Below are 25,775 nucleotides of genomic sequence, written 5' to 3'. Positions count from 1 at the left end.
ACCGGACAGCAAGCCTGGGTGGCTCCACCGGATCTGCAAAATTTCCGAAATGCTCTCGGCGTGCCTTTAACGTAGGTCACGGGAGGGGAAACGGCATCCGCAAGGGCCTCGTGGCACAATGCCTAACTCGCTAGCAAAACGTGTCGGCGGCTGTGCAAACTCAAAGTTCGAGTGAACAAAGCCCTTTTTTGAGTTGAACGAGACTGCTCAGTTCTTGCGAGGATACAAAAAAAAGCGGACGGGCAGCAAAGTGCGCCCCCTCTCAACGACACGGTCCGGTGGTCGCGTCTCTTTTAACGTGGTGCAGGCAGCTCCGAAATCCTCAGGCCTAACTACTCCTCCGACAACGACCGTGACCACAACAAATACCCGAAACGGGTCTTGTGCGCGCAGCCGCGAGGAGACGTCAGCTTTGTGGGGTGGTCCTACCCCGCTTACTGCACAAAGCAGCTCCTGAGCGGTCGGCGCCCACCGTATCGGACGGTGTCGGAGCGCCCGGTGCCGAGCTGCAATACCAGCGAGCTCGTAGCGGCACCTGTGGCCCCAGGCCACCCGGCTACCGGAGCCGCGACTCCCAGAGTCGAAAAAGATACAGTAGAGAAAATATATACAGAAACTCGGACCACCCACGCGGCTTCCGTACTCAATCGCTTCGGGCTCGGCGACTCCGCGGGCGCTAGGCCTCGCGCTCCCTCGATGCGGACCAAGTGATTCTCACGAAGAAACTCCAGGGAAAAGAAAATGTGCTGAGCATGTCGAAAAGTTTAAACATGCTGCAGCGCAATACACCTCGCACTCAAGAAAGCATGCCACAGGTCCTAGCGATCAAAATTCACTCTAGGCCTAGCACTTGTCAAGTCCGGACAAAGAGCGTTCCTCGAACCGAACCGACAGTCGTCCAATGTTCCAAGAGCAGTCCCCACGTTGGGCTGCCAGATGTGGGGTTTGAATTGGGGAGATAAGTACGTTCTCCCCACTCAATCGCGGCTGACACGGTTCAAAGCCGCCCGGCCACCACCCCGTGATCGCGTACGCTACCGAGCGCTCGCCGACCACGGCGGGCCTTGCTCTGGGGGAACAAAGGAAGGACACATTGGCTGACACAAAGAGGCATATATTGCTACAGAAACAATAACGCCAGCTAGCAACAAGGTACGCTAATGAATCGAGGTCGTCCGACTCACCAGCAAAGTTCCGAGCGAATGTTCGCCCGCGCTCGGGCAAAGGATATAAACTCCGCAGGCCGGACGGGACGAGTACGGGAGCCTGTCTCCCCGTCGCTTCTTCGCCCCGCCGGCGAAGAGCGGAGCTTGCCGTTGTCAGATGGCAGGGGGAGTGGCGCAAGAAGTGCCGTTCCCCAAGGTCTCACATAACCTATCAACCCATCATCATTCATACGTCATCCCCGGCAAGCACCACTCCACCCGGGTTGGTGGGGAGAGGTTTTTTTTGGTTCGGGACAACGGCCCTTCCCGGGCACGGGTGGCTGACGTGTGATAACGGTCCATAGAGGCAGTACCTGCCACGAGAACAGCCATGATCACCACTGTGGCGGCGAGCCAGCAGGGTAACCGGACCTTCTTTCACACCTGAAGTGTCACGAAGGACAACCATTCCCTGTGGGTAGCTCATATCTCAACAGTAATGATTCCCCCCGCAACCGTGCAGATGACAGGTGGTCTGCTCCACGTGTCTGCAAACTTTTGCTCGCCGAGGTGGCGCTGTTCACGGCCCAGATGGAACCAGACCTCTTTCCGCACTCGTGCGAGCACTTCATGGAGGCCTGGCACCCCACGGCCATATGCAGCGGCACATCTCGCTAACCAAATTTGGTAGGAACACTCGACAAGCAAAAGCACAAACTGCTTCACTGCATGACCTGGCAACGGGTTAAGGTATCTCACAGTCTGATAAGGCAACCCTGGAATTCTAAACAAATCGGCCACACGTCGGAGGAGGGCCTCTGGAATGAGGCATTGTGTAAACATATGCACAAAGTCTTCGCGATCACCACAGAATGGACAAACTGGGTGCAGGCTCGCCCGCGTGAACGCCCTGCTGCGGATGGGAAGACAACCGCCTGCAAGACGATACATGAACGAGGACCTGCTGGCATCCAGGAAGTTCGCTAATATTAATTTCCAACTGGGGCGTAGATGGGTTAAGTCCCTTCTACTAAACCTGGGGGGGGGGGGGGGGGGAGACTGGGTGCTAAAAGACTGGCCAAGTCCTTTAGCGGGGTATTCAAAATGTTCACATCGGCCTGGATGCCGCGAAGGCGCTCTAGGCAGTTGGCTGCCTGAGAGTAAAAGGGCGATGGAGAGCCAGACCGAGGAATGCAGTGCGATAGGGTACTCTGAGCGAAAATTCGGAGACGGGTGCTAAGGAAGTATGAGGTCAGGCTAGAGGCCTTCAATGTCCGGCTTTTCATATCGGCTCCTGCTATAGGCTGCACCGCTCGCCACCAGCAATCACAGGGTGCTTGGGTCCATCTGGCATGTAGCACTGCGGTTATTATGCCCAGGTCAGGGATGCCAAGGCACCCCCTATCTCTGGGCTGTTTCACCACCGGCCTACCTATCAGGTCTGTAGTGCCATTCCATAGGAATCGGAAAAGTATCCGTTCCAGCTGGACCTTCGTACGTGTCGGCAAAGGTGCAATGTAAGCAACATACGTTAAAAAGGTAAACAGAAGTGACCGAACAATAGCAGCCCGTGCCGTCAGAGGGCACACCAATGTACCCTATTCTCTAACTCTCTGCTCAAGATTCTCTTTAGCTAGAGGCCAACTGGCTTCCGATAGCCCGTCGGAGCTAAAATGAAAGGCTAATATTCGAACCCGGTCCTTAATGGGAAGGCCATGAAGCGGTTGCGGACTAGATGGCGCTTTCCTGAAGTACAGGGCAGCGCTCTTGGACTTGTTTAGCCTAGCCCCACTTGCCCCGCAGTACCTATGATGCCCAAGACGGAGGACAGGGATGCCTCGTCAGGGACGACGATAGTCAGGTCGTCTGCATACGCAAACATGGGGACAGGTGGTGAATCTAGTGGGAGGGGGAAACGACCAATCTGAGGGTGTTTAGCTAACCGTTGGAGGAGCGGTTCGATTGCGAGTACGTAGAGGGCAGAGGATAGAGGACATCCCTGCCGGACACCGCGGCTCACATCAAACGACTCTGAGACAAAACCTTGTACTGTTACGGCAGAGGTTGGCCTTGAGTATAATACTCTCACCATTCTCTGGAAGTCAGGGTCAATGCCAGCCTCTTCGAGTACTTTGAAAATGTACTCGTGGCTGATGATGTCAAAAGCCTTTTCCTGATCAAAGGAACAGAGAATGCCTGACAAATTCCGTGACTGAGCCCAGAGAAAAAGGTCTCTGAGGGCAAAACCATGAAGCTGGATGGAACAACCGGGAACACAACATGCCTGGTAAGGACCAAGGAGATCCCCCAGGAACAAGGTTAACCGCCTGGACAAGCACTTAGCGATGAGCTTGTAGTCGCAGTTCAGGAGTGTGATGGGACGCCAGGCTCGCAGGTCAGTGCGTCTCGACTCGTCCTTGCACAGGAGAGTGATCAGCCCCTCCCTTTGAGTGCCTGACAGAGCCCCATCCATGAGGAGCCTATTCACTAATGAGGTGAAAGGACCCCTAAGCTGCTCCCAAAATTTGACGTAAAACTCGACCGTAAGGCCGTCTGACCTTGGCTACGATTCCTGCTGAAGGACTTAACTGCTGCAAAGAGTTCGTCTGCCGTAAGTGGACCACCTGGGACGTATACCTCGTCTGCTGGCCTCTCAAAAGGGAAAGAGGTCTTCGATCGAGGGGGAGCTTTGTATAGACCCATATAGAATTGGCGCGCTAGGTTCAGAACGCCCTCAGGTGTTTTTTCGAGTGAACCTGTTTCGGGATCGATCAATGCTGTTAGGGTGGATTCTGTGCGCGCTAAGTGGCGGCGGAGCAAGTGCCTACTGCACCAAGTCTCTCTTGCCCGCCGCTCAGCGCGCACCGCTGCTCTTAAGCTATCCCAACGACGTCTAAGTAACACCGCCGCTGCACGGTGCCTCGCGGGAAAGCAAACTCAGGGGGCTGCAGGGCAGGTCCCCACAAGGTATAGGTGATGTTTTGTACGCATCTGCTTCATGACGCAACCTTGTCGTGCATCGGCTGTAGATGTTTTCTACAGCAGAATGCAAGCGGGTGTGATTTAAAGCAGAACGTACTTAGGAACGGCAAATATATAAAATGCAAGTCTTGTTGGAGCACCATTGTATGCCTGGCAGCACTTTTATAACATTCACGGTTTCAGAAGCTTGAGGCTTTAACGATTTTTTATGCCGCCAGTGAGGCGCCATATAAATGTGAGTCCAAAGAGTTTATTTATTTATTTTGTTTATTTCCAAAGACTGTTAGCCCTTGATTCTTCTGTCATTCATTAGAAGTGAATGCTTTCGCTTGGGTGGCTGGAAGCTACACACGGGTATTTGTTTCCAAGTCCTAGACATTGGTAGTGCTATTGATAAGCAGTTTATCATGCACAAGCTTAACTTTCGCCCCGCATACTTATCTGTCTGAGCAGATTTCCAAAAAAGTTTTCTTTTGTGCAGAGTTGCCTGTGAATAGTCTTCGGAAACACTTACACTAGTACCTTTCAGCTTGCTGAAGTTTTTAAATATGGCTGCTTTTTCATTGAAATTATACAGCCTCATGATAACGTGCCTCTTTCGGCCAACCTTCGTTTGCCCAAGTCTATGTATTCTTTCCAGGGATGTCACAGAAACACCTAGCTGCTCCTAAAAAAATTCCCTTTATCACTTTAGTTTCAATATCTGCTTTTGTTTCATTCGCGTCCTCTGACACACAAAATACAATAATATTTATGCGCCTGACTCCATGCCGTTTAACTTTTGTTCCTGCAGTTTTCTAATTTGAGAAACAGTTGGGTTCCGTGGATATTGACTGGGATCAGTTTTGCTCCTCGCTTCAGCGACAGTATCATGGCACTGTTATAGGGGCAGTGTGTTTAAATTGCTTTTTGCCACCGAACTACAAAAGTTTTTTTCAAGCTGTATTTTATTTTTGCAGCCAGATAGATTCGCAGATGTACAAGCAATTGTCAGGTCACTCATATAGAATGAACACGTGATTGACTTAGGTACTATAGGGACCACCGAGTTCCATTTTGGTTATAAATATCTGCGTCCTTAAGATACAGCCCTGTGAAATACCATGCCCTTGAACGAAAACTTCTAATAATGTTGCGCCGAACCGCAGTTGAATATGTTGTTCGATAGGAAGTTCTTGAGACAGTTGAGAAGTTTCCCGCGAATACGAAGGTTGAGAACTTAGCGTAGGGTATCAGATCTCTATTTGGTGTGGTAGGTTATTCTAGGTTATAGAACAATGACAGGCAGTGCTTATGTATAGACGCTTCTCGCACTGTATGTTGACACGAGCCAAAAATTTCTTGTTGAAAATCCCTTTGTAAAGCCACTCTTGTGTGTGTGAATGAGTCCACCTGGCTGGAGGTGAACGTCAGATTAGTATTTGCAATTCTTTCGAATGATTTTACAAGACAACTTGTGGGTGCCGTCTGTCTGTAAACTACAAGGACAAAGCGCTGCTTTTCCGGGTTTCAGAAAGGTTACAACAACATTTTTTATTTATGTGCGCCAAGACAGCAGGTAGTCAAGGGCATGCAAGTATAGCTTAGTGAATTATGTCTAGACCAGGCGCACCCTGTTTACCAGCGGAAATCACTCTTTTGATTTCATCGAGGCTGAAAGAGTTATTTATGCTGCATTGCTCTTTTCTCCAGGTGACATTTTTTGTTGTTTTTCAGTGGCATACTTATATTTCACGATATATAGTTGTGTAGTTTGAGGAACTGGAGACTGCAGAAATGTTCGCCTGGAATGTGTACTTGTTCTTTCAGAGTTTGGAGACAAGGGCTGACAGAAAGGGATTGGATGGTTTATTGTGTGCGGCCATTGGGGAAATTGAGAATTTCTCGCCGCCATTTCTTAGACGAAATGCGCTATTTATCCAAGATACATTTTTTGAAGGAAGTTTTTTTCTGCTTTTCGGTGCATGTACCACAATGCCCTTGCCTATTTGAAGTTACAGAGCTTTTTATGTGTCGGGTAGTTGGATGAAAATATCCCAGGCTTTATTTTGCTGCGTTTTTTACTCCCTTACAATATTTTGTCCAGCACAAATGTTGAAGATTGCAACATGGCTTGTCGTGATGCATTGAGAATGAATGCTGTTAGCTCTTCGTTCGTTTCATCTACATAAAGTTGTTTAGAGACTTCTTCCTCTAGGCTAGTCAACTAAATATACTTTGCACGGGTGGGGTTCTATTCGACGTGCTGCTGGTGACCTTGACAACCTGATCATGGTGGGCAAATGATCATCTTAACAAGAGTTATCTAAAACATCCCATTTAATATTGTCACGACTGAAGTCACAGGGAAGGTACACGTTGCCGAGGACCAGAGAATAAGGTCGGCTTCCCGTTCCGATCACAGAGTCACAGAGACCAGCACCAGCGCGCCGCTCGTGCCCACAACAACCGCTTCGTCGTCGTCGGCACCAAACAAGGCTGTCGCGCGGCGCTAGGCACGTGGCATTATTTTCCCCCGTGAAAGAAAACATCGTCCCGATGACAAGGTGAGAGGAAGAAAAAAAAATGAGGTGAACTGTACAACAACGCAAGGTTTCACTTGCAGGAAGCGCTCAGTAGCGCGAAAAGTATGCCGTTAAGCGCACCACATGCACAATTTCAGGCCGCTGACGGTCCCAGTTCCATCTGGAATGACTTCGTAATTAACGTTGTTTAAGCGGCGCAGGACTTTATAGGGTCCGAAATAGCGGTGGAGTAGTTTCTCGCTCAAGCCTTTGTGGCGCACGGGGGTCCACACCCACACTTGGTCCCCTGGTTCGTAGTGGACTTCCCTGTGCCGGAGGTTATAGTGGCGAGCGTCGGTGGCATGCTGCTCCTTGATGTGCAGGAGGGCCAGCTGACGGGCTTGCTCGGCCTGTTCTGTGAAATGGGCGGCATCGGGTTCGACCGCTTCTTCCCCGCACGGGAGCATCGCGTCCAACATCGTGCGGGCCTCTCTGCCATATACGAGACGGAACAGCGTAAACTTCGTGGTTTCCTGCGGCGCCGTATTGTAGGCGAAGGTTACATACGGCAGAATCTCGTCCCACATTTTATGTTCGACGTCGATGTACATTGAGATCATGTCCGCCAAAGTTTTGTTTAGTCGTTCCGTTAATCCATTTGTCTGAGGGTGATACGCTGTTGTGCGATGCTCGGTATGGCTGAGAGTTAAGGTGTCCCGCAGTAGCCGAGCTGTAAACGCCTTTCCTCGGTTAGTAATGATGGTCGACGGTGCACCGTGTCTGAGCACAATGTCGTTCATAAAGAATCGAGCAACTTCGCCGGCAGTACCTCGGGCAAGGGCCTTCGTTTCGGCGTAGCGTGTTAAGTAGTCTGTGGCGACTACGATCCACTTGTGTCCGTTCGAGGATAAAGGAAATGGGCCTAAAAGGTCCATGCCCACATGCTCGAAGGGTGTGAGGGGTGGTTCAATAGATTGCAACATACCGGATGGCTTGAGCGTGGGTTTTTTTCGCCGCTGGCATTGTCGACAAGTCTGTACGTAACGTCTAACGCTCGAAGAAAGATGTGGCCAGTAATAGTTCTGCCGGACTCGGTTTAGGGTGCGTGTAAAGCCAAGATGCCCTGAAGTTAGTTCGTCGTGGCAGGCCAGGAGGATTTCGTGCCTTAGATCAGCCGGTATGACTAGCAGGTATGTTTTCGCACTCGACGTAGAATTCTTCTTATAAAGCACCCCATTGCGGAGGCAATACGACGACAACCCCCGAGCAAGATACCGGGGTATTGTAGGATGCCCACCTTCAAGATGGTCAATAATCAGTCGCAGCTCGTCGTCGGCACGCTGTTTGGCGGCGAGATCGGACGTAGTGACTGCTCCGAGGGAGCTATCGTCGTCGGTGGCATCTGACGAAGGAGGGCAGACGGGCGCGCGGGACAGGCTATCAGCATCGGTGTGCTTCCGGCCAGACTTATAAATAACATCGAAATCGAACTCCTGCAGGCGCAATGCCCAACGTGCTAAGCGGCCACAAGGATCCTTTAAGTTTTTCAGCCAACACAAGGAGTGATGGTCAGTGATGACACAAAACGGTCGGCCATAAAGGTACGGGCGGAACTTGGCAGCGGCCCATACTACCGCCAAACATTCTTTTTCAGTTGTGGAATAGTTACACTCTGCACGGGAAAGTGCACGGCTGGCGTAGGCAATTACTTTCTCGACCCCGTCTTGGTGCTGAACTAGAACGGCACCAAGGCCGACGTTGCTCGCATCCGTGTGTAACTCTGTGACGGCATCATCGTCGAAATGTGCCAGGATCGGGGGTGACTGGAGCCGGCGTCGTAACTCGTCGAAAGCCATCTGCTGCTCGGCGCCCCAGGAAAATGATGCGTCTTCTCGAGTTAGGAGAGTCAGAGGGCTGGCCATCTGTGCAAAGTGTTTGATAAAGCGACGATAACAGGAGCACAGCCCCAAAAACTGTCGGACTGTTTTTTTGTGGGTGGGGACGGGAAAGGCAGCAACGGCAGCAAGTTTCTCAGGGTCAGCTCGGATGCCATCAGCACCAAGAAACTTCAATTCGGTGAACCCGAATTGGCACTTTTGAGGCTTGAGAGAAAGGTTGGCAGACCGGACAGCTTCGAGAACAGTTCTCAGGCGGCGCAGGTGTTCTGTGAACGTCGGTGAAAAAATTATCACGTCGTCGAGATAAACAAGGCATGTCTGCCACTTAAGACCTGTGAGCACAGTGTCCATCATCCGCTGGAAGGTGGCAGGAGCACAGCAGAGCCCGAATGGGAGGACGCGGAATTCATAGAGCCCATCTGGTGTTACGAAGGCAGTTTTTTCACGGTCCCTCTCATCAACTTCAATTTGCCAATAACCACTCCTGAGGTCAATGGAGGAGAAGTACTTGGCTCGGCGAAGTCGGTCGAGAGAGTCGTCAATCCGTGGCAGCGGATAGACGTCCTTCTTTGTCATACTGTTAAGTTTCCGATAGTCAACGCAGAAACGAAGTGTTCCGTCTTTCTTTTTAACGAGGACTACAGGCGACGACCATGGGCTGCTTGAAGGTTGAATGACGCCATCGGCGAGCATCTCCTTGACTTGCTGTTGGATAGCGTCTCTCTCCCGAGGAGACACACGATAGGGCTGCTGATGGATGGGTCGAGTGCCTCATGCGTGATAATCCGGTGTTTAATGACCGACGTTTGCTGCACTTTAGATGAAGACGTGAATCACACACGAAACTCCAGCAATAGATCTTGGAGTTGCCTCTTTTCAACGGAGGAAAGGCTAGAATTGATGTCGACAGCGTGTACGGCATCATCCGGTTCAGTGCTAGGCGTAGCGTCCTCTGAAGCAAAACATTCGGCGACTTCGTGCAGATGGTCGACGTAAGCGATGACAGTGCCACGGAACAGATGTCGATGTTCATTGGAGAAATTGGTGACAAGCACCTCCGTCTCTCTTCCACGAAGGAAACAAAGACCTCTTGCCACAGAAACTCCCAAGGCGAGTGAGAGGCTCAACAACCCGGACATTAGGCTCAACAACCCGGACGCCGTGATGTGGCTCCTCACAAGTAACTCTGGCGAGGATGCTGGCACGTGGTGGCACTGTGAGGCTATCATCGGCGACTCGCAGCGTGGAGTGGGACCCGCGGTACTCATGCCTTTCAGTGGCCAGTTTGGCGGAAAACGTCACCAAGCGGTTCGGTAGATCTATAGTGGCACCATGCTCACGAAGGAAGTCGATGCCAAGAATAACATCACGAGAGCATTCGCGTAGAACAAGAAAAGTCGCAACAAATGTGCAGCCTCGCACCGTAACCCGGCCTGTACACATACCCAGTGGTGCAACCACATGTCCGCCTGCCGTCCATATGTCTGGTCTGTTCCATGGCGTCACCACCTTTTTCAGTGTCCTTGTAAGCCGCCCGCTAAGGATAGAATAATCGGCTCCCGTATCAACTAAAGCGCTGACCTCCTTCGTGTCGACGATAATAGGGATGTCCAGGGAGACCCGGCCAAGACCAGGGCATGTCGACGTCGGTTCGGAGTGAAGTGAGCGGTGTGGCGGCGGAAGCTGGACGGCGGTTGGGTGGTCGTCGTCGGGACAATTTAAGCGACACGGCGGTGATAACTGGTCGGCGATGCGCACGACGTCGGGGCGATCTGGTCTGTGCGGCAAAAACTGGACAGGAATTCGGCGTTCGACGCCGGGGCGAATCGAGCGGTGCGGCGGTGGAAGCTTTACGGCGAATCGGTGTGCGGCGGCCTCGCCCCCAAAGGTCACCGGAGCTAGTTTTCCCGATGAGGGCTCGAGGAACCATGGCGTCCAGCGGTATACCGTGGCCCAGAAGGCGAAGAGCGACGAGGCGAAGGCGAGTGCGACTCGCGACGAGGAGAATGTGGCAGACTACGCTGGCGGGTGACGTACTCGGCGATGTCCTGAGGACGCTGACCAGGCCGTGGACGAGGGCTGTCGGGGAAAAATCCTCTAAGGCCCATCTGACGATAAGGGCACTGCCGGTAGAGGTGACCTGCTTCGCCACAGTGGTAGCAAAGAGGGCGGTTATCTGGAGCGCACCAGAGATCAGTCTTCCGGGGCGCCTGGCGCCGATCTGCCCAAAGGGGCAGCGGTTCCGCAGCGTGCACAGCGGCCTGAGGTTGCGCGTAAGGCGAAGAGGTAGGTATCAGGGCTGGGCGGCGTGTGACATCAGCATAAGTCATCCGCTGGGTGGGGCCCGGGGGTGGTGTTGGAACGACTGTACTTGTAGGTGGCGTGAGTGCGTTCTGGACCTCCTCACGGATGATGCTGGCCAGGGAAGCTGCACCAGGAGTAAATGATCCATGAAGTTGCTGGAACTCCTCGCGAACCACGGTGCGAATGAGGTCGTGAAGGGAGCTCATATCTTGCCCGGGATTGTAGTCGGTTCGGTCAGACGGCGGAAGTGTGGAGATGGAATTCAGCGGCCGACCGTACTGGCTGCATCGCTGCTGTAGCAGTTTCTCCATGGTCACAGCTTCAGCCAGACACGCCGCGACTGTGGTGGGCGGGTTCCGCACGAGGCCGGAAAAAAGCTGTTCTTTGACGCCGTGCATCAGGTGCCGCACCTTCTTCTCCTCACTCATGGACGGGTCGGCGCTATGGCAAAGGCGCGTGACGTGTTCAACGTACATTGCGACCCCTTCGTTCTGACGCTGAACTCGAGAGGTTAGGGCACGCTCGGCATTCTCTCGGCGGTCACTGTTGGCGTACGTACCGAGGAGCTGGCTTCGGAAGGCCGGCGACGTAGAGAATGTGGCCTCGCGGTTCTCGAACCATGTCCGAGCAGCGTCTTCAAGGCTGAAGTAGACGTTCCGCATTTTCGCAGCGTCGTCCCAGCCGTTAAACGTCGCGACCCTTTCGTAGTGAGCTAGCCAGTCCTCGGCGTCTTCAAACTGCTCACCGTGAAATGGTTTAGGGGTGCGTGGGGTCTGAAGGATGAGACAGGACGAAGGGATGGAAGGGACAGTCATGGTACGGGCGGGCGGTGTCGTTGCCACAGCTAGGGTCTCTTCGTCAAGAGCGAAGGCCTCGGGGGGCAAGCCTCGGAGCCGTCGGCTGGTACGATGAACAGGAGTGGTCACGAGAGGCGGCCGCGTAGGATCGTCCGCAGGAGAAGGGATCGATACCCCGCACCTCCACCAGTGTCACGACTGAAGTCACAGGTAAGGTACACGTTGCCGAGGACCAGAGAATAAGGTCGGCTTGCCGTTCCGATCACAGAGTCACAGAGACCAGCACCAGCGCGCCGCTCGTGCCCACAACAATCGCTTCGTCGTCGTCGGCACCAAACAAGGCTGTCGCGCGGCGCTAGACACGTGGCAATATTAATAAAGGCGTTTGGAGGACAAAACCTAAACCCTGGCAGCTCATTTTGCTTGACGATGTAGAGAAGCATATATGTTTAGGAGTATTTACAAGGCAGCTGTTATTGGATAACGTAAAAGTTTGCATGACTTGGCCTACAGTGTCTTTTGGCTTTTCCATAGCGGCGAGTGTGCATTAAGACGTCCAGCTATTTTCGTGCTGTTTAGCAGAAAAACAAAGCATACAGTGATGGCGTTCAAGCTAAGAGCTGTAACCGCCACTGCTCTAGTTTTGTTTTCATTTGGATTTCATAAGTGGCAATACCACTTTGTACGAAGACAGCGACGTCGTCTGACAGCATTCTTGCGTGCTCCTGTTTGCGACAAAATACTTCAAATATTTTAAGAACGTGCACATTCTGCGGGCCTAAGTCTTGTAAGCATAAAGCTGCAGGAGAGATTCAGCTGAGGATATCTGCTATATCGATTTACTAGGCTCCTCCAGTTCTACTGAACAGCAAGTGCCACATATTATTGCTTTTTGGTTACAAGTGCAGGATTCAGGCTAAACATTAGTTGTAGACTTGTTATGCGAGTTCGTATAGGTACTTGGTGTTACATCCATTGCATCTTCAGGCTTACTGGGAGCCTTTGAAAAGGCTAGATGCGCATGTTTTCAAATTTCTCACATAGAGAAGCCTTAGAGCTTTCTGATGCTGATGTCTATAAGGCTCTTTCTTTAGACGGCACAGCAGCACTAGCTGCTTCGGTGAAGGGCATAGGCAGTCCTTTCTCAACGCATGTGCTCTGAGCAGGTACTGCAGGCCGGTGTGACAGTTCGCCTCATAGCAACACATCTGAGTATAATATCGTCTTAACTGTGGTTTTTCGTTTTACAGCAGGTGGTGTTCGCTTAATCATTAAGTATTTACATTTATTTTTTTTTCTATTTTTCTAAGACTGCAACGACCGTGAGCACGCGGGGTGCTCACCGTCGCAGTTGCCGCAACGCTGTTCGCCTTACATTTATCTGAATGATGGTGTTTGCGGCGCATTTTGCACAAGTTGACTGCCCACGGCAGTTCGGAGAGCCATGGCCGTATTTTTGACCTTTCAAGCAGTGGCATGGGTTGTGAATGAACGGTCTCATTTCAACTTTTCTTTAACGAATATTTGGACTTAGGCAAAATATTGGAGGTGAAGGTAAGGATGGAGTGCTTTCTGTAAGATTTCCTTTTTGTCCCACAGTATTTTGATTCTCTTGACATTAATAGCAGTTCGCTCTTTGAATCTTTACATGATTTTTTCGTCGTTGTGAGTATTAAATTATTCTCAGAAATAACGCCCCGAGCAATGCTGATAAACTTTTGTTGGATTACATTTGCTGCAATGTAGAAACAAAGACTTAAAGTTGTACAATATTTTTCATTCGTGATTGCCGCGGACTTATATGAGATCACCACTAGAGATTTTGGGCATTTTAGTCCCGCGGCCTGATATGTGATAAAGAATTTAGCTAGGAGGAATGGTGAAATCCGTAGGGTTGGTTTATAAGCCATATTACTATAAATCAGATGAAAGCAAGGGAAGCTGTCCTCTTTTCAACAATAACATGATGCGATACATCACTGCGACCTCTTTTCAGATGCCATTCGGCTTTTTTTATTGTGGGAAAATGAACCATTTTAGTCGTTTCAGACCATAGTGACAACCACCCACTATGAAGCTCTACAAATAGAGAAAAGAAGAGGGGACAAGAACGCTTTGAGAAACGAGAAAGGAAAGTAAAAATTAGGGAGAGGATATAAAAAGGCGACCGCCGATTTCACTCGGTCGGATTAGCACTGTGCGGTCCACGTAAAGCTGGAGACAAATGGGCGTGTTGGCTCTACCAAGGGGCGTTAAAGATCCAAACACTCAACGACCAGGACCCACTTTTTCTCGGGCATGGCCAAACGCTACGCAATGCTCGACGTCGATGAGCACAGCCCACATGTGCTCAGAAACCCGTGGTGTCGCAACACACCATCTGCCTGTTACAGATGCCCCTGCGGGCGGAACGTCAGGAACCAGCTGTTTTTTTTTTACAGTACATTGTGTTTTCCATCCTCTGTATGCTGTATGGGCCATTTTCCGTAGCCCGTACTTAGTATGGTAAAAGATTATAGTTTTGCACACATATGTGCAAAAATTCTTAACTGATGCTTTGCTAAAGAACTGTTACATAAGGCCATACGCCGTAAAAGACCAGGCTGCTATGAGCAGGACAAAAACAGATTGAATACTAGTTTAAGTAGTACGAGCCAAATACTATCAGTCAACGAAAAACGTTTCTAGGGCGCTTTAGCCGCAAGCAATTCGCTTAGCTCACATCAAAAGCCTAATTGAAATCACACTTCGGGTTGTGAAAGTCCAACTCGCGGTATTAAATATGTGGCAGTGGAACGATATGATCGGAGTAAAAAGCGGCGCATATGAGCGTGAATCATTTTCGCATGGTAGCGACTTTTCCCTGGCAATGCAATACTAATCAATTGCGCCAAGGCTGTCACTACTGTTCCTCGAGAAGGCTTCCTCCGCCAGTACGGCGCCATGGTCGCTGGCTTTGACTTCTAAGAAAGCTTCGGTTTAAAATGTACGTCTTTCGCACGTCATCTTAAGTGCTCGCTGGGCAGCTGGTAAGGAACGTCGACCGATTAGTTTTGTTTTATTTTTGTTCAAGAGGCCCTAATACTAACACGCTGTTATTTTTGCGATTCAGATCGTAATAAACCGAAATCAACAAAGAAGTGTTGCCTGCATGAAGACAGATTGTGACAATAAAAAAGTGAAAAGCAATTTCAAACCTAGTACACTTCGGGATGCTTGTCTTAGCTGACCGCCGCTTCCTCATGAAGCCTGGCAGTCTAGAGTGAGCCATTTGAGCTCTACTAAACAACTGGCGAATAGTATTTTAAGAGCGTGACCTCTTACTCATCACATTTCGAGATTTCGTGGGGTCTGCTACCACCCTGAGATCATTGCCCAATCTGAAGCAGCAACTACTCACCACGTTTCGAGATTTCGTGGGGTCTGCTACCACCCTCAGATCACAGCGCCATCTGTGGCAACTAGAGAACAGCACATCTCGCACTCATACTTGCAGCGCCATATACAATAGCATTTTACAAAAACACCTGTCGCATGCCAATGATTACGTCACAGTCCAATCTGGTGGATAGAGGCGGAACTACGTGAATATGACGTCAGGGGACAAAATGACGGCATAGTTTCGGTTTCTCGAATCCAAGGTGGCGGTTATTATAAATGGTTTTTCTCTCGCATTCTTTTCCCTCTCACCCTCCACTCAAAAACTGTCCCGTTATGGGGCCGATGCATGTCTATGCGTTAGTTCCGCTATATATATATATATATATATATATATATATATATATATATATATATATATATATATATTCCGACAACAGGGGCAACTATGCAGGGGCAGTTGTGTACCGAATTTGGTAGGAAAATAAAACGCATGGTTTGTGGTATATAAATAAAACCACAATTAAATAATAGGTAAACATTGTATACATACAATGACTAATTGAAGCGTTACCACATAGCACCGCAAGCCGAATTATAGGTCCAACCTTGACCCCACAAACGAAGCGAATTCCGTTTGGGGCATATCTTGAGGGAGTCCAACTTGACAACGGGTAGACGTGCGTCGTAATTTCCCTGATATAGGGCGCTAGGCGTCGATCGCTCCGCTAGGCGGCGTGCGTGCACGCGTAGCCGAGCGTGGTGGCAATCCACCCCGTTTCAAGGGCACACTTTTATGTTCCATCCATCCATCCCGAATGAGCCATCTCCCTCGGGAGCTCCGTTCAGATGCGCTCCTTTCGCCGATACGTTCACTACCACAGTGTGTTTGAAGGAGGACATGGATGATCCCAAACCATCGACAGCTTACGCCGTGGCCGAAGAAGATCTGGGAAATAAGGCCAAGAGATCAGACATACTCGTATACTTCCATGAACGCTGGGCGGCCGAAACCTCCCTTTAATCACATTCATATTGTCAGGACTCGGTGAACCCCGAGGAGAGCTGAAGGTAAAACGGTTTACTGGTTAACCAGAAAAAGTCCCTGCGCACTTCCGCTTCTTCTTCTTGCCTCGCGCTCGTAGACCAAGTCTTCATCTTTGGCGTCTTCTTGCATGTGGCATTTGCCCTCCTCCTCAGGAAGCATCGTCTCGATGGTAACAAAAGGAAGTAGAAGGTCAAGATCGGTCCAAGTAGTACGGCTTCATACGTACAACATGGACGACGTCGACTTGTTGCTGGCGTCGCTTGGCGTTGCTGGCGTCGCCAACGCGCTAGTTGGCGAGCTTCCTCGGCGCGCTGTGTGAAATCCTCGGCGTCCTGATCGACATCGTCGCTGTCGGCATTCGGGAGCAGCATGGCATCTAGCATAGCTGTCACTGGTCGGCCATGCAGAAGGCTGAAAGGCGTCATGCGAGTGGTGTCTTGTTGTGCCGTATTGTAGGCGAACGTGACATAGGGAAGAATTTCGTCCCAATTCTTGTGGTCTACGTCCACGTACATACAGAGCATGTCTGCGATTGTCTCATTGAGGCGTTCCGTCAATCCATTGGTTTGGGGGTGATAGGGCTTTACGATGACTGGTACCGCTGAGGCGGAGAATGGTTTCCAAAAGCTCGGGCGTAAAGGCAGTTCCTCGGTCAAGTATAATGAGTGCCGGAGCGCCATGCCTGAAGACAATGTTCTCAACGAAGAACCGAGCTGCTTCGGTGGCGGTACCCCTGGGCAGAGCCTTTGTCTCCGCGTAGCGAGTTAGACACTGGTGGAGGTGCTGGGTTGCACAGGACTCCTTCCGGCAGTCCACAGCGAGTCCCGAACATCGACACGCCTGTCCATCGCGCTAGCCGCCGACGTCTAGGCCTTTCCCCGGAGTACAACCATCTACCGGGCGACTCTTCAAACGTCAAAGTTCGCCGGGTCTTCCAAGCCATGGCACCTCCCACCCCTACGTCGGTGACTCTTCACAACACCAAGGTACCGGAGTGCTTCCGCGGGAACGCGTTTGAAGATGTGGAAGACTGGCTCGACCAGTTTGAACGAGTGGCCAAGTTCAATCAGTGGAGAGCGGACCAGAAGCTTTGCAATGTTTATTTTGCACTTCAGGATACTGCTAGAACTTGGTATGAAAACCACGAGGCCAGCTTGACAACATGGAATGACTTCCGCCGCCAGCTGGTGGACACTTTTGCCACTACTGATCGACGAGAGAATGCGCTGCGCCTGCTTGAAGTGCGCGTCCAGAAGCCAAATGAAAGCGTAGCTATGTTTGCGGAAGACATGGCTCAACTTTTTCGTCGTGCCGACCCTGATATGACTGAGCAAAGGAAGCTCCGACATCTCATGCATGGCGTCAAGGAGCAGGTGTTTGCCGGCTTGGTGCGCAACTTACCTCAAACCGTCAGTGAGTTCGTCAAGGACCCTACAGCTATAGAGCGAGCCCTCCAAGAACGGTGCCGCCAGTACGACCGACCCTTCACCGGTATTCCACCGACTACGGTGGCACTCACTGCAACCAATGGGAACACTCTTGTTGTTGTTGTTTATTGTGCTTAAGACAGTACAGAAGTAGTGCCAAGGGACAGAGGCAAAAGGCGATAGCAATGAACGCCTGACTGGGCCAATGTCCCTACAAAAACTTGCAGCATAAACAGCACACACATAGAAATGAAAATAAGGCAAACTTGCATATGAACAGAGGCAATCTGTCAATTACAGAGGAAATTAGTAAAAAACAGGATTGAAGCCAGTACTAAGTAGTCAAATTATACAGTTTTGTAGCCTAAGCACAAAATAAATTGACAGAATGAGTTCAATAGTAAAATATAGAATCAATCAGAGGGCATAAATTCAGGTAGTGGGAAATGATAAAAACACAGGACAACACTGCATTATGATATGCTATTCGTACGCAGAGTCATTGACCAAATCCTGTAGGTATACTTACAAGTTATGTAGAAAATAAATTTTCCCCGTTTTCCTGAAGGAAATCAGGGAAGAACAACCATTAATGATTTCGATTAAGGGCGGGAAAAGATTCAAGCAGTTAGGAATTTGCCAGTTAATCAATTGCATACCATAATTCGTTCTAATTAAAGGCTTAAAGAAGGAGTTGTGTCTGAACGTGTAATAAGGTAAATTATTTGTGTAAGTAGAAAGAAAAAGTTCGCTATTTCCTTTCACCTCCAGATAGATAGCTTCGGAAAGCCGCTGGTAGTACAAGGCTTCAAGTTTCAATATACCATCTTTTACAAAAAATTCAGAGACGTGTTGATAAGACGATAGGCCATGAATAAATCTTAAACCTTTCTATTGCATCAGATATAATTTATTAAGGTTTGATTTTGAAGTTACACCCCAAACAAGTAGACAATAAGTCAACCGTGAATGGATTAAGGCGAAATATAGCTGGCATTTTAGGTTCTTTGGAAGGTAAGCTTGAATTCTATTTAGCATCCCTAATTTGAGCAATACTGCTTTGTACTGAATTCACATGGTTGGACCAGAGAAGGTTTTCATGAAAATTGACCCCTAAGGATTTATGTTAGGATACTCTTTCTAACGTTTGCAGGTTAAATTTCAGTGCATGCGCAAGATTGGTCCGATTATATTTAGGAACAAATAAAATATATTTTGTTTTTTTCACGTTTAAATTAAGTTGATTAGCATGAAGCCACTGAGACAGATTTTGAAGCCACAGATTTGCGGTTACGCACAGGGATGTTAAATCATCAGCAGAAAAGAAAACATTTGTGTCATCCGCATAGAGAATAATATCTTGGGTTTTGGAAAGTGAGACTATGTCATTGACGTATAAGAGAAAAATTACAGGGCCGAAAATGGAGCCTTGAGGGACACCGAATTTTATTGCTCCGGTGTCTGAGACGATACTGTTTATAGTTACATATTGTTTACGATTTTTTACGTAACTGCGGATCAGTTTAAGCGGGAGGCCTCTTATACCATAATGAGGTAATTTGGTATACAAAATGTCATGTTTTATGGAATCAAATGCTTTCTTAAAGTCTAAAAATATACCTATGGTGTAAAGTTGTTGCTCAATATTATTGACAATTTTATCTCGGATTTTTAACAGTGCTGACTCAGTGGATTTGCCTTTCTGGAATCCATATTGACACTCAGATAGCAAGCTGTGTGTATTTAAATGATTAATCAATCTGTTGTTAATAGCTTTCTCTACTACCTATGAGAATAGTTGCAAAATCGAGACCTCATTCGAGAAATTGTTCTTGAGGAGCTGCAGTGAATTACTGCTACGAGCGTTCAGACACCAGAGGCCGTCGCAGCAGCCGTTAGGAAAGAGCTTCGGCATGCTCTGTCACCGTCTGCACCATACCACAAGTCTCATCCAGTTGACAGCGCGGCAGCCGTTTGCGATCCATACCCCGCACCTTCGCCAGTGTCAGGACTCGGTAGAACCCAGAGGAGAGCTGAAGGTAAAACGGTTTACTGGTTAACCAGAAAAAGTCCCTGCGCAGTTCCACTTCTTCTTCTTCTTGCCTCGCGCTCGTAGACCAAGTCTTCATCTTTGGCGTCTTCTTGCATGCGGCAATATCATTTCTAGTAAATCAAGCAGCTAACGCTCCTTACTTCAACGTCTTTAAGATGGTGCCGGCCTTTTTTTTATATAAACTCCCACTGAAAAGCCGCCAATGATAGAAAATTGGAAACCAGCTCTCTGAGCCAGCTTTATTTTTGTTCATGACCTCCTTCCTCTTTATGAGCTTGCCAATCAGCTGGGCTCCATGCAATAGCTTCGCCAGTGTATTTACGCTTTATAAATACAGACGTTAGTTGGCTCTGCTGGTCTACAGTAAGTTTAGAAAATTTAGGCCATGCACTATGCAGAAAAGATTGAAATGACAACATTAGGGTCTGTAACGAGGCAGCACATCGGATCGGCTCGATATTAGGAAATAGCTGGCAGATCGTGGTTTTTCGATGGCCTGCTCTTGCCAATGCCTTATCAATAATGGCGATGACATTCTAGAACACTGACATCAATTGCCCGGTCACTTTCTTTATCCCCGAACATTGGCATATATCGGCAAAGAATGTACAACCATGGCTAGCCATGAAGAACAGCCTTCCCACATTGCGTAGAACTTGGCATACGCTGGAAAATATCTTCTGGGCAGTTGCGGTGACTTCCAAGAGTGGCATGCCAATATGGCATACAATTGTCAATATTGTCATGCCAGTTGTTATGGCCTGTCAACATCAGACAAATTTTGGTATAAGTTGGTCAATATCGCCCTAGAAATTGGGACGGCTTCCGAACGATGTATATGCACTTGGCTGCGCTGCCCAATATTTTCCCATCTTTTGCGATGGGTAGCAGTGCAGCGCACATCTTGGGATGCGTTAGTCAATATTGTCCTACCAGTAACGGCTGCTTATAAGACATATGTATATCATGGCATATGTTGTCTATCGTGTTGCAATAAGCCGCCAGAATTGTATAAATACAGGCATACGTTGGTAAACATTGCCTCATATTGTAATTCACACCTTGTAAACTAGATTTTGCTTAGACCGCAGCGCCCAGTAAGAGAGGAAACAACAGCTTAAACTCCAGCTTAGAGTTTTGTCGATATACAGCGGTGAAAGGCATGCGCAATGCGAGCTCACAAAGTAAAGAGCGCCGAGCGCGGTCGTGCGGTTTGGAAGGTTTGTGCAAGCCGGTCGAATTATTTTTGTAATCAGGTCTTTAATTAGGAAATTTTTGGAGCGTCCGCGGTGCTTCGTTCCTCAGACCCTCAGGTTTGCGTCATCGCCGTCAGCGGCGGCCGAAAGCCATCCACAATACAGAATCTTGGATTCTGTGGCTCGATCATCATGCACTGGATTGTTTGGGTTGCTTGGGAAACCATCTTAGGTGCGAAATTATCCAAGCCTTTTAATTAGGAAAGCTAGCGACAATTGCGTCAGCACGCCTTCACTGTCATTGCTGGAGAAAGAAATGGCTTTTTTGGATGATTTTCATTAGGTTTCACGTCATGATAACTGAATTTATTTAAGTGTCGAGCTTTTTCAAATAAAATCAGTTGGAAGTCCAGCACAGTCCTGTCTTGTTTGTTCCTTTTCTTCTGTGTGCGTTTTATTTATGCTGTAAAACTTGTCTGCATTATGAACTTCTTAGAAATTCCTCTTGGACCAATCTTGGCACCCGCCTTGCTCATTTTTTGTTGTTGTTATAAGCCTTGAACAAGCATGAACTCTTCCGAATGTGTAGCGTTCGCTGATGCTTAGGCGGTTTATACATGAGTTCACTGTAATTTTAAAACACAGAACATCTGTAAGCACCGTTATTATGCTCATAATGACAGGAAAGTGCTGGTTTAGTTGCTGCCGCCACAGCGGTTATCTTGCAAGGGACTAGTGCACACATTAAGAAATAAAATCGCGACTACACCAATAGTAAACTCGATTCTCACGCGATGGCTTGTGCACATTGTGCTTTTAGAAATATCGCAATATGACATTATGCCCCTCTTGTCAGCACTTTTCTGTGCTGCACTCCTAGAGCCTTTGTCCCGTGTTCGACCCGTAGCATATTTCCAATCATTGCCACCGCATAAAAAAGCACGGCGCTATAAGTCGGCTGCGTCCACTCACCCTCCCGTAATGTGACTAATATGCCACGCCGTCGCTGGCAGCTTAATGAGAACTGTTCTGGCTGCTACCACGCTGGTACGCATATGCCGCGTCTTGAAACCAGTTCGTGTTGCAATCCTGAGCGAAGATAAAACGAACTTGGCCCAGACTTGTCGACAGCAGAAAGTTAGCGCGAGGCACAAGAGACTGGAAACGTGCACGGGCTGGTCGCGTCTTCGCCGACGCTGGAGGAGTCGGATGGTGATAGTGACCTCTTTAGCTACTACTACTACTACTACTACTACTACTGGCCAGATGCCTGGAACCTTATCGTCAACAGGCCGCGCTCTGAGACAGTCCGAGCACTTGTGAATCTGCGTTCGTCTTCCTTTTTTGTGGGTACCTATAGTTGGCAGTATTGCTTTTATTTTGATGTCGTAGCACTGCACCTTCGATATTGCTTGGATTTTTGAAAACATTACCAATTCCAGTGGCTTTTTCGCAAGCATATTAAAATTATGCCATAGCATGTCCAGCTGAAGACTCACTAAATATTTCAAGTTCTGCTGTAAAAATAAGCTTTTTCCAGTAGGCTCCCATAAGGAGCTTCTCAAAAAAATAAATAATCAACTGGATGTAGCTGCACCCTTCGGCACATAATACTAGATATTAAAAGTGTTTCCCGAGCTGTGATTTAAATTCCGAGCTACATTTTGAGAGCGGCTGTTCCAAATTTGACTGTTATAATTACCTTCAAGCCTATCGATTTAACACCGATAAATCACTTAAATGTCCACCTCGTCTACGGGCAAAGAAAAAATAAAACAGCAAATGAGCCACTGCTAACGATAAATTTCGCACCTACTTGTTCGTTTCACTTGTTCGTTTTCAAGAAAATATCTGGGGACAAACTGATAATATTTACCTCTTGCCTGGCTGCGAAAACCTGGTTTAAGAGCTGATGTAGAAAAAAATCACCTCTAAACAATTTCGTGCGTAAATTAAATCAGATACATGCATGCTGATTAAATTCTCCAGCTTCGAAAACGTTACTTCTACATGTAACTGTTCCGACTCTCTTCCCTCCAGCAGTTGTTCCTTGCAGGAGTGTGCGTGGAAAATAATAGAGCCAGGAACAACAAAAGGCACTCTTTACGCGAATAATAAGCATTTTCACGACAACAAGTTTATTATCTTACCGTAGTTAGTACTCACTTCACCGCCAAAATCCGTTCCACGCAATTGTGCAATAAGCTTTTGGCAGATGGAGAAAATGAACGATGAATTTATCACTAGGCGGATATATTTTCCATGCATGCACCAGACTCCAACTACAAAAAGAAGAGCGACACCAAGCAGTCATGTCAGTTCGGAATTTGCATATTCTTCAATTAGCCAAAAACTGATAAAAATGGCACTCAAATTTTTTAACCTGGGCAAGCGTCACCCGTATAACATCTACAGTGTAAAACTCATGGAAATATGTAGTGCACAATAAGACGTGGCACGGAAAAAGAGCGAAACTACGTGTACTCTATTGATTCAATAATGAAAGAGCAGAAGAAATGTTCATCAAGCATATTAACATCTACAAGCTCACTGAATTGGCATTTACACTGCTCTCATGCACGGGTTCTGGCGCTAGGCCCGTCGATGGTAAGGATATGCTACAACATCATGCCACTGCAGCTCTGGCGTTGATGTCGTTTCAAGGGCGCACTTCAGAGAGCCATTTAGATTACTGGCGATTTCCTCATCCTAAGCTCATCACACCACATCCCATCGTCCGCCTGCATACACGTAAAGCTGCAAAATAAGAATTAGTAACCAAGCTTGCCTAGTCAGGTGCACAATTTTTTAATAAAAATCGCGCATTCCTACTAAACAAAACTGGGCATGAATAAATTTTAAGCTCACTTCTTGAGCCTTTTCTAGGATAATCAGTACTCGTGTCTCGTTGCGGTCTGTTATAATTAAACACATGTGGCCTTATCCGTGCTGTACATTGCGACTGCTGAAAACGATGTGTAGTACTCGTACTTTCAGGCAGTGCATACAAACCAAGAAAGTCTTTAAATATTTTCGTATCTACTCATTACATTGCGGTTGCCCTTTTCGTTTTCGGAGACTGCGACCAATTCATCAATTAAAATGAAAACTAAAAGGTTTGGCACTAGGTCTTTCATCTTTTAATAAGGAACTTGCGCTGGACAAGAGGAAGAAGCCAGGGAAAGGAGAAGAGACGCTGTAGCCACCACACTCAGAACCCCCCCTGTCATTTAATAAACGCACTCATATGTATTTCACTGTGCGTCCTTTTCTTCTTCTTGCTGTCGTGTTGCATGAGTTTTTGAAGGCACCAGCCTCAAGTACTAGTCGTGAAACCTCCTTCCACTTCTCATTTGCCAGGGCATTCACTTACGTATCTCCCCTGCTCGTTTTGACCGCTGCCGATCCTCGCCTGCACGCCCAAAAAGCGTCGAGCCCTATGATAATCTAGAATATTCCCTGTTCTTTGTCCCATTGTAATTCAACTCCCGATCACCCCATTCCCATAAACCGCCCCCTCCCCTCCTCCTCCCCCCCCCCCTACCTGGTGGCCCTGACTAAACTTGGACCAGCTGACGGGCAAGTTGGCAACGACGAAATAGCGCAGGATATTCTCGACGCCTAATTGTTTGTCACATTAAAGCTGTTTATTTCTCTCGCTCAAAGGTCAGGCTTCCTACGCAGCTGAGTCTCCAAGGAGACGGCGAATGTTTGACTGGCCAACATATTGGACCAGCCACTGTATAACATGTTTTTAACTCTTTGGCTTTCGAATGCTGCTTCTCATTGTGTCCCTGGTGCAGATTTTTTCCTGGGGAAATCTGGGCCCCTTTTCTTGCCCCATGCTGTTCAAAGCGCTGAGCGAAATTACCGCGGATATCCTTGCCACGAAACGTGATAAAGAGACCTTTTGGGCGCGGAGCCTCACTGCCGACCGACAAAGAAAAACAGCAGAGTTTAAATTTACTTAAACCGAGTAGACGTCGAAAATTTGCGTTTATCCCGATTGGATCATGATTTGTTGTGCTTGGTCGTCGGCACGCCTGGCAGTGAAATTTGGCTGAGGGTAAGCTCTGAGGGAGGTTAGGTTGATCTGATCTGTTCGTGCCTCTCATTTAAGTTGATGAAGACGACGATGTGCAATGCAAAGCGTGAGTGTGTGTTGCAGTTTGACCTGAGTTGTGATGGGCTGTGGCGAGACTCTGCTGCTTTCGTACTCTGGCCAGCGAAGCTGATCAGTTCGCGTCGCCACGGGTTCGAATCCCAGTTACGACATTATTTGTTTCATTTATTTTTATTTCTCCAGGCACGAACGCATAAACTCCTCAAAACCACAATATCGCAAGGTCTTCCTCGGAGTTTCCGCATCATAAAAGTGATTTGACACTAAAAATTAACTGACGAATACGAAAACCGTAAATACGAAATTTCAGCACAGCTTTTCACACGCCACCTACCACCGCTGGCAGGAGGCGTTTTATACGGTGCTAGGAACCTTCCGATATCTTCCTATGCCAAACACTTTCCGTTTGTCAAATCCTCCGCTCTCGCCGTGCCAGGTGGCGTTTTGCTATGCTACTACCTGGCACAGTTGCCAGGTGGCGTGTTGTGCCGAAGGCGATTACTAAAACGCGGAATCCATGAACGGGCGTCTAAGAGCTGCGCTCTAAACTATCAATACTGAAGATTTCGGCACTCTGTGAACTAAGGCGCCGCTGTGAGCGGGACGGCAGAATTGCGGCGCCGAAGCATGTACACTTTGTGGTACAGTAGCGGTTTTAGAGAACGTGAGAGCGCCTATTTCAGCAGGCACGGCTGTTTGTGCGATGCCACAGCGGTTTAATCGTGCGGCGAGGTGATGGCGCAAATATATTTTGCTACATCATCGCGACTTATACGATGATGTTTGGCTGCGCCTCGCACAATCTTGTGTAGTCATCAAACTAAGGTGGGCGCTGACTACGGACCCTCGTGAACTCTGTACATATCCGCAAGCACAAGCCGACCTCTCTTGGCCGGGTAAAATAAAGAACGCAGACCTAC

General features: G+C 48.5%; 1 protein-coding gene across 1 annotated transcript in view; it reads right to left on the bottom strand.

Annotated features, from left to right (window-relative positions):
- LOC144108210 (uncharacterized) overlaps nucleotides 1–25,775 on the bottom strand; it is a 247,110-nt gene that overhangs the window by 190,881 nt on the left and 30,454 nt on the right. The window contains exon 7 of the mRNA XM_077641489.1: nucleotides 22,883–23,014. Coding sequence (XP_077497615.1) covers nucleotides 22,883–23,014 — 132 coding nt within the window. The remainder of the gene's footprint in view (nucleotides 1–22,882; nucleotides 23,015–25,775) is intronic.

This window comes from Amblyomma americanum, chromosome 10 (genome assembly GCF_052857255.1).
Source record: "Amblyomma americanum isolate KBUSLIRL-KWMA chromosome 10, ASM5285725v1, whole genome shotgun sequence".
In the NCBI taxonomy this organism is placed as follows: Eukaryota; Metazoa; Arthropoda; class Arachnida; order Ixodida; family Ixodidae; genus Amblyomma; species Amblyomma americanum.
The sequence above is the reverse complement of the archived record's forward strand: the minus strand, read 5'-3'. Positions and strand labels throughout refer to the sequence as shown.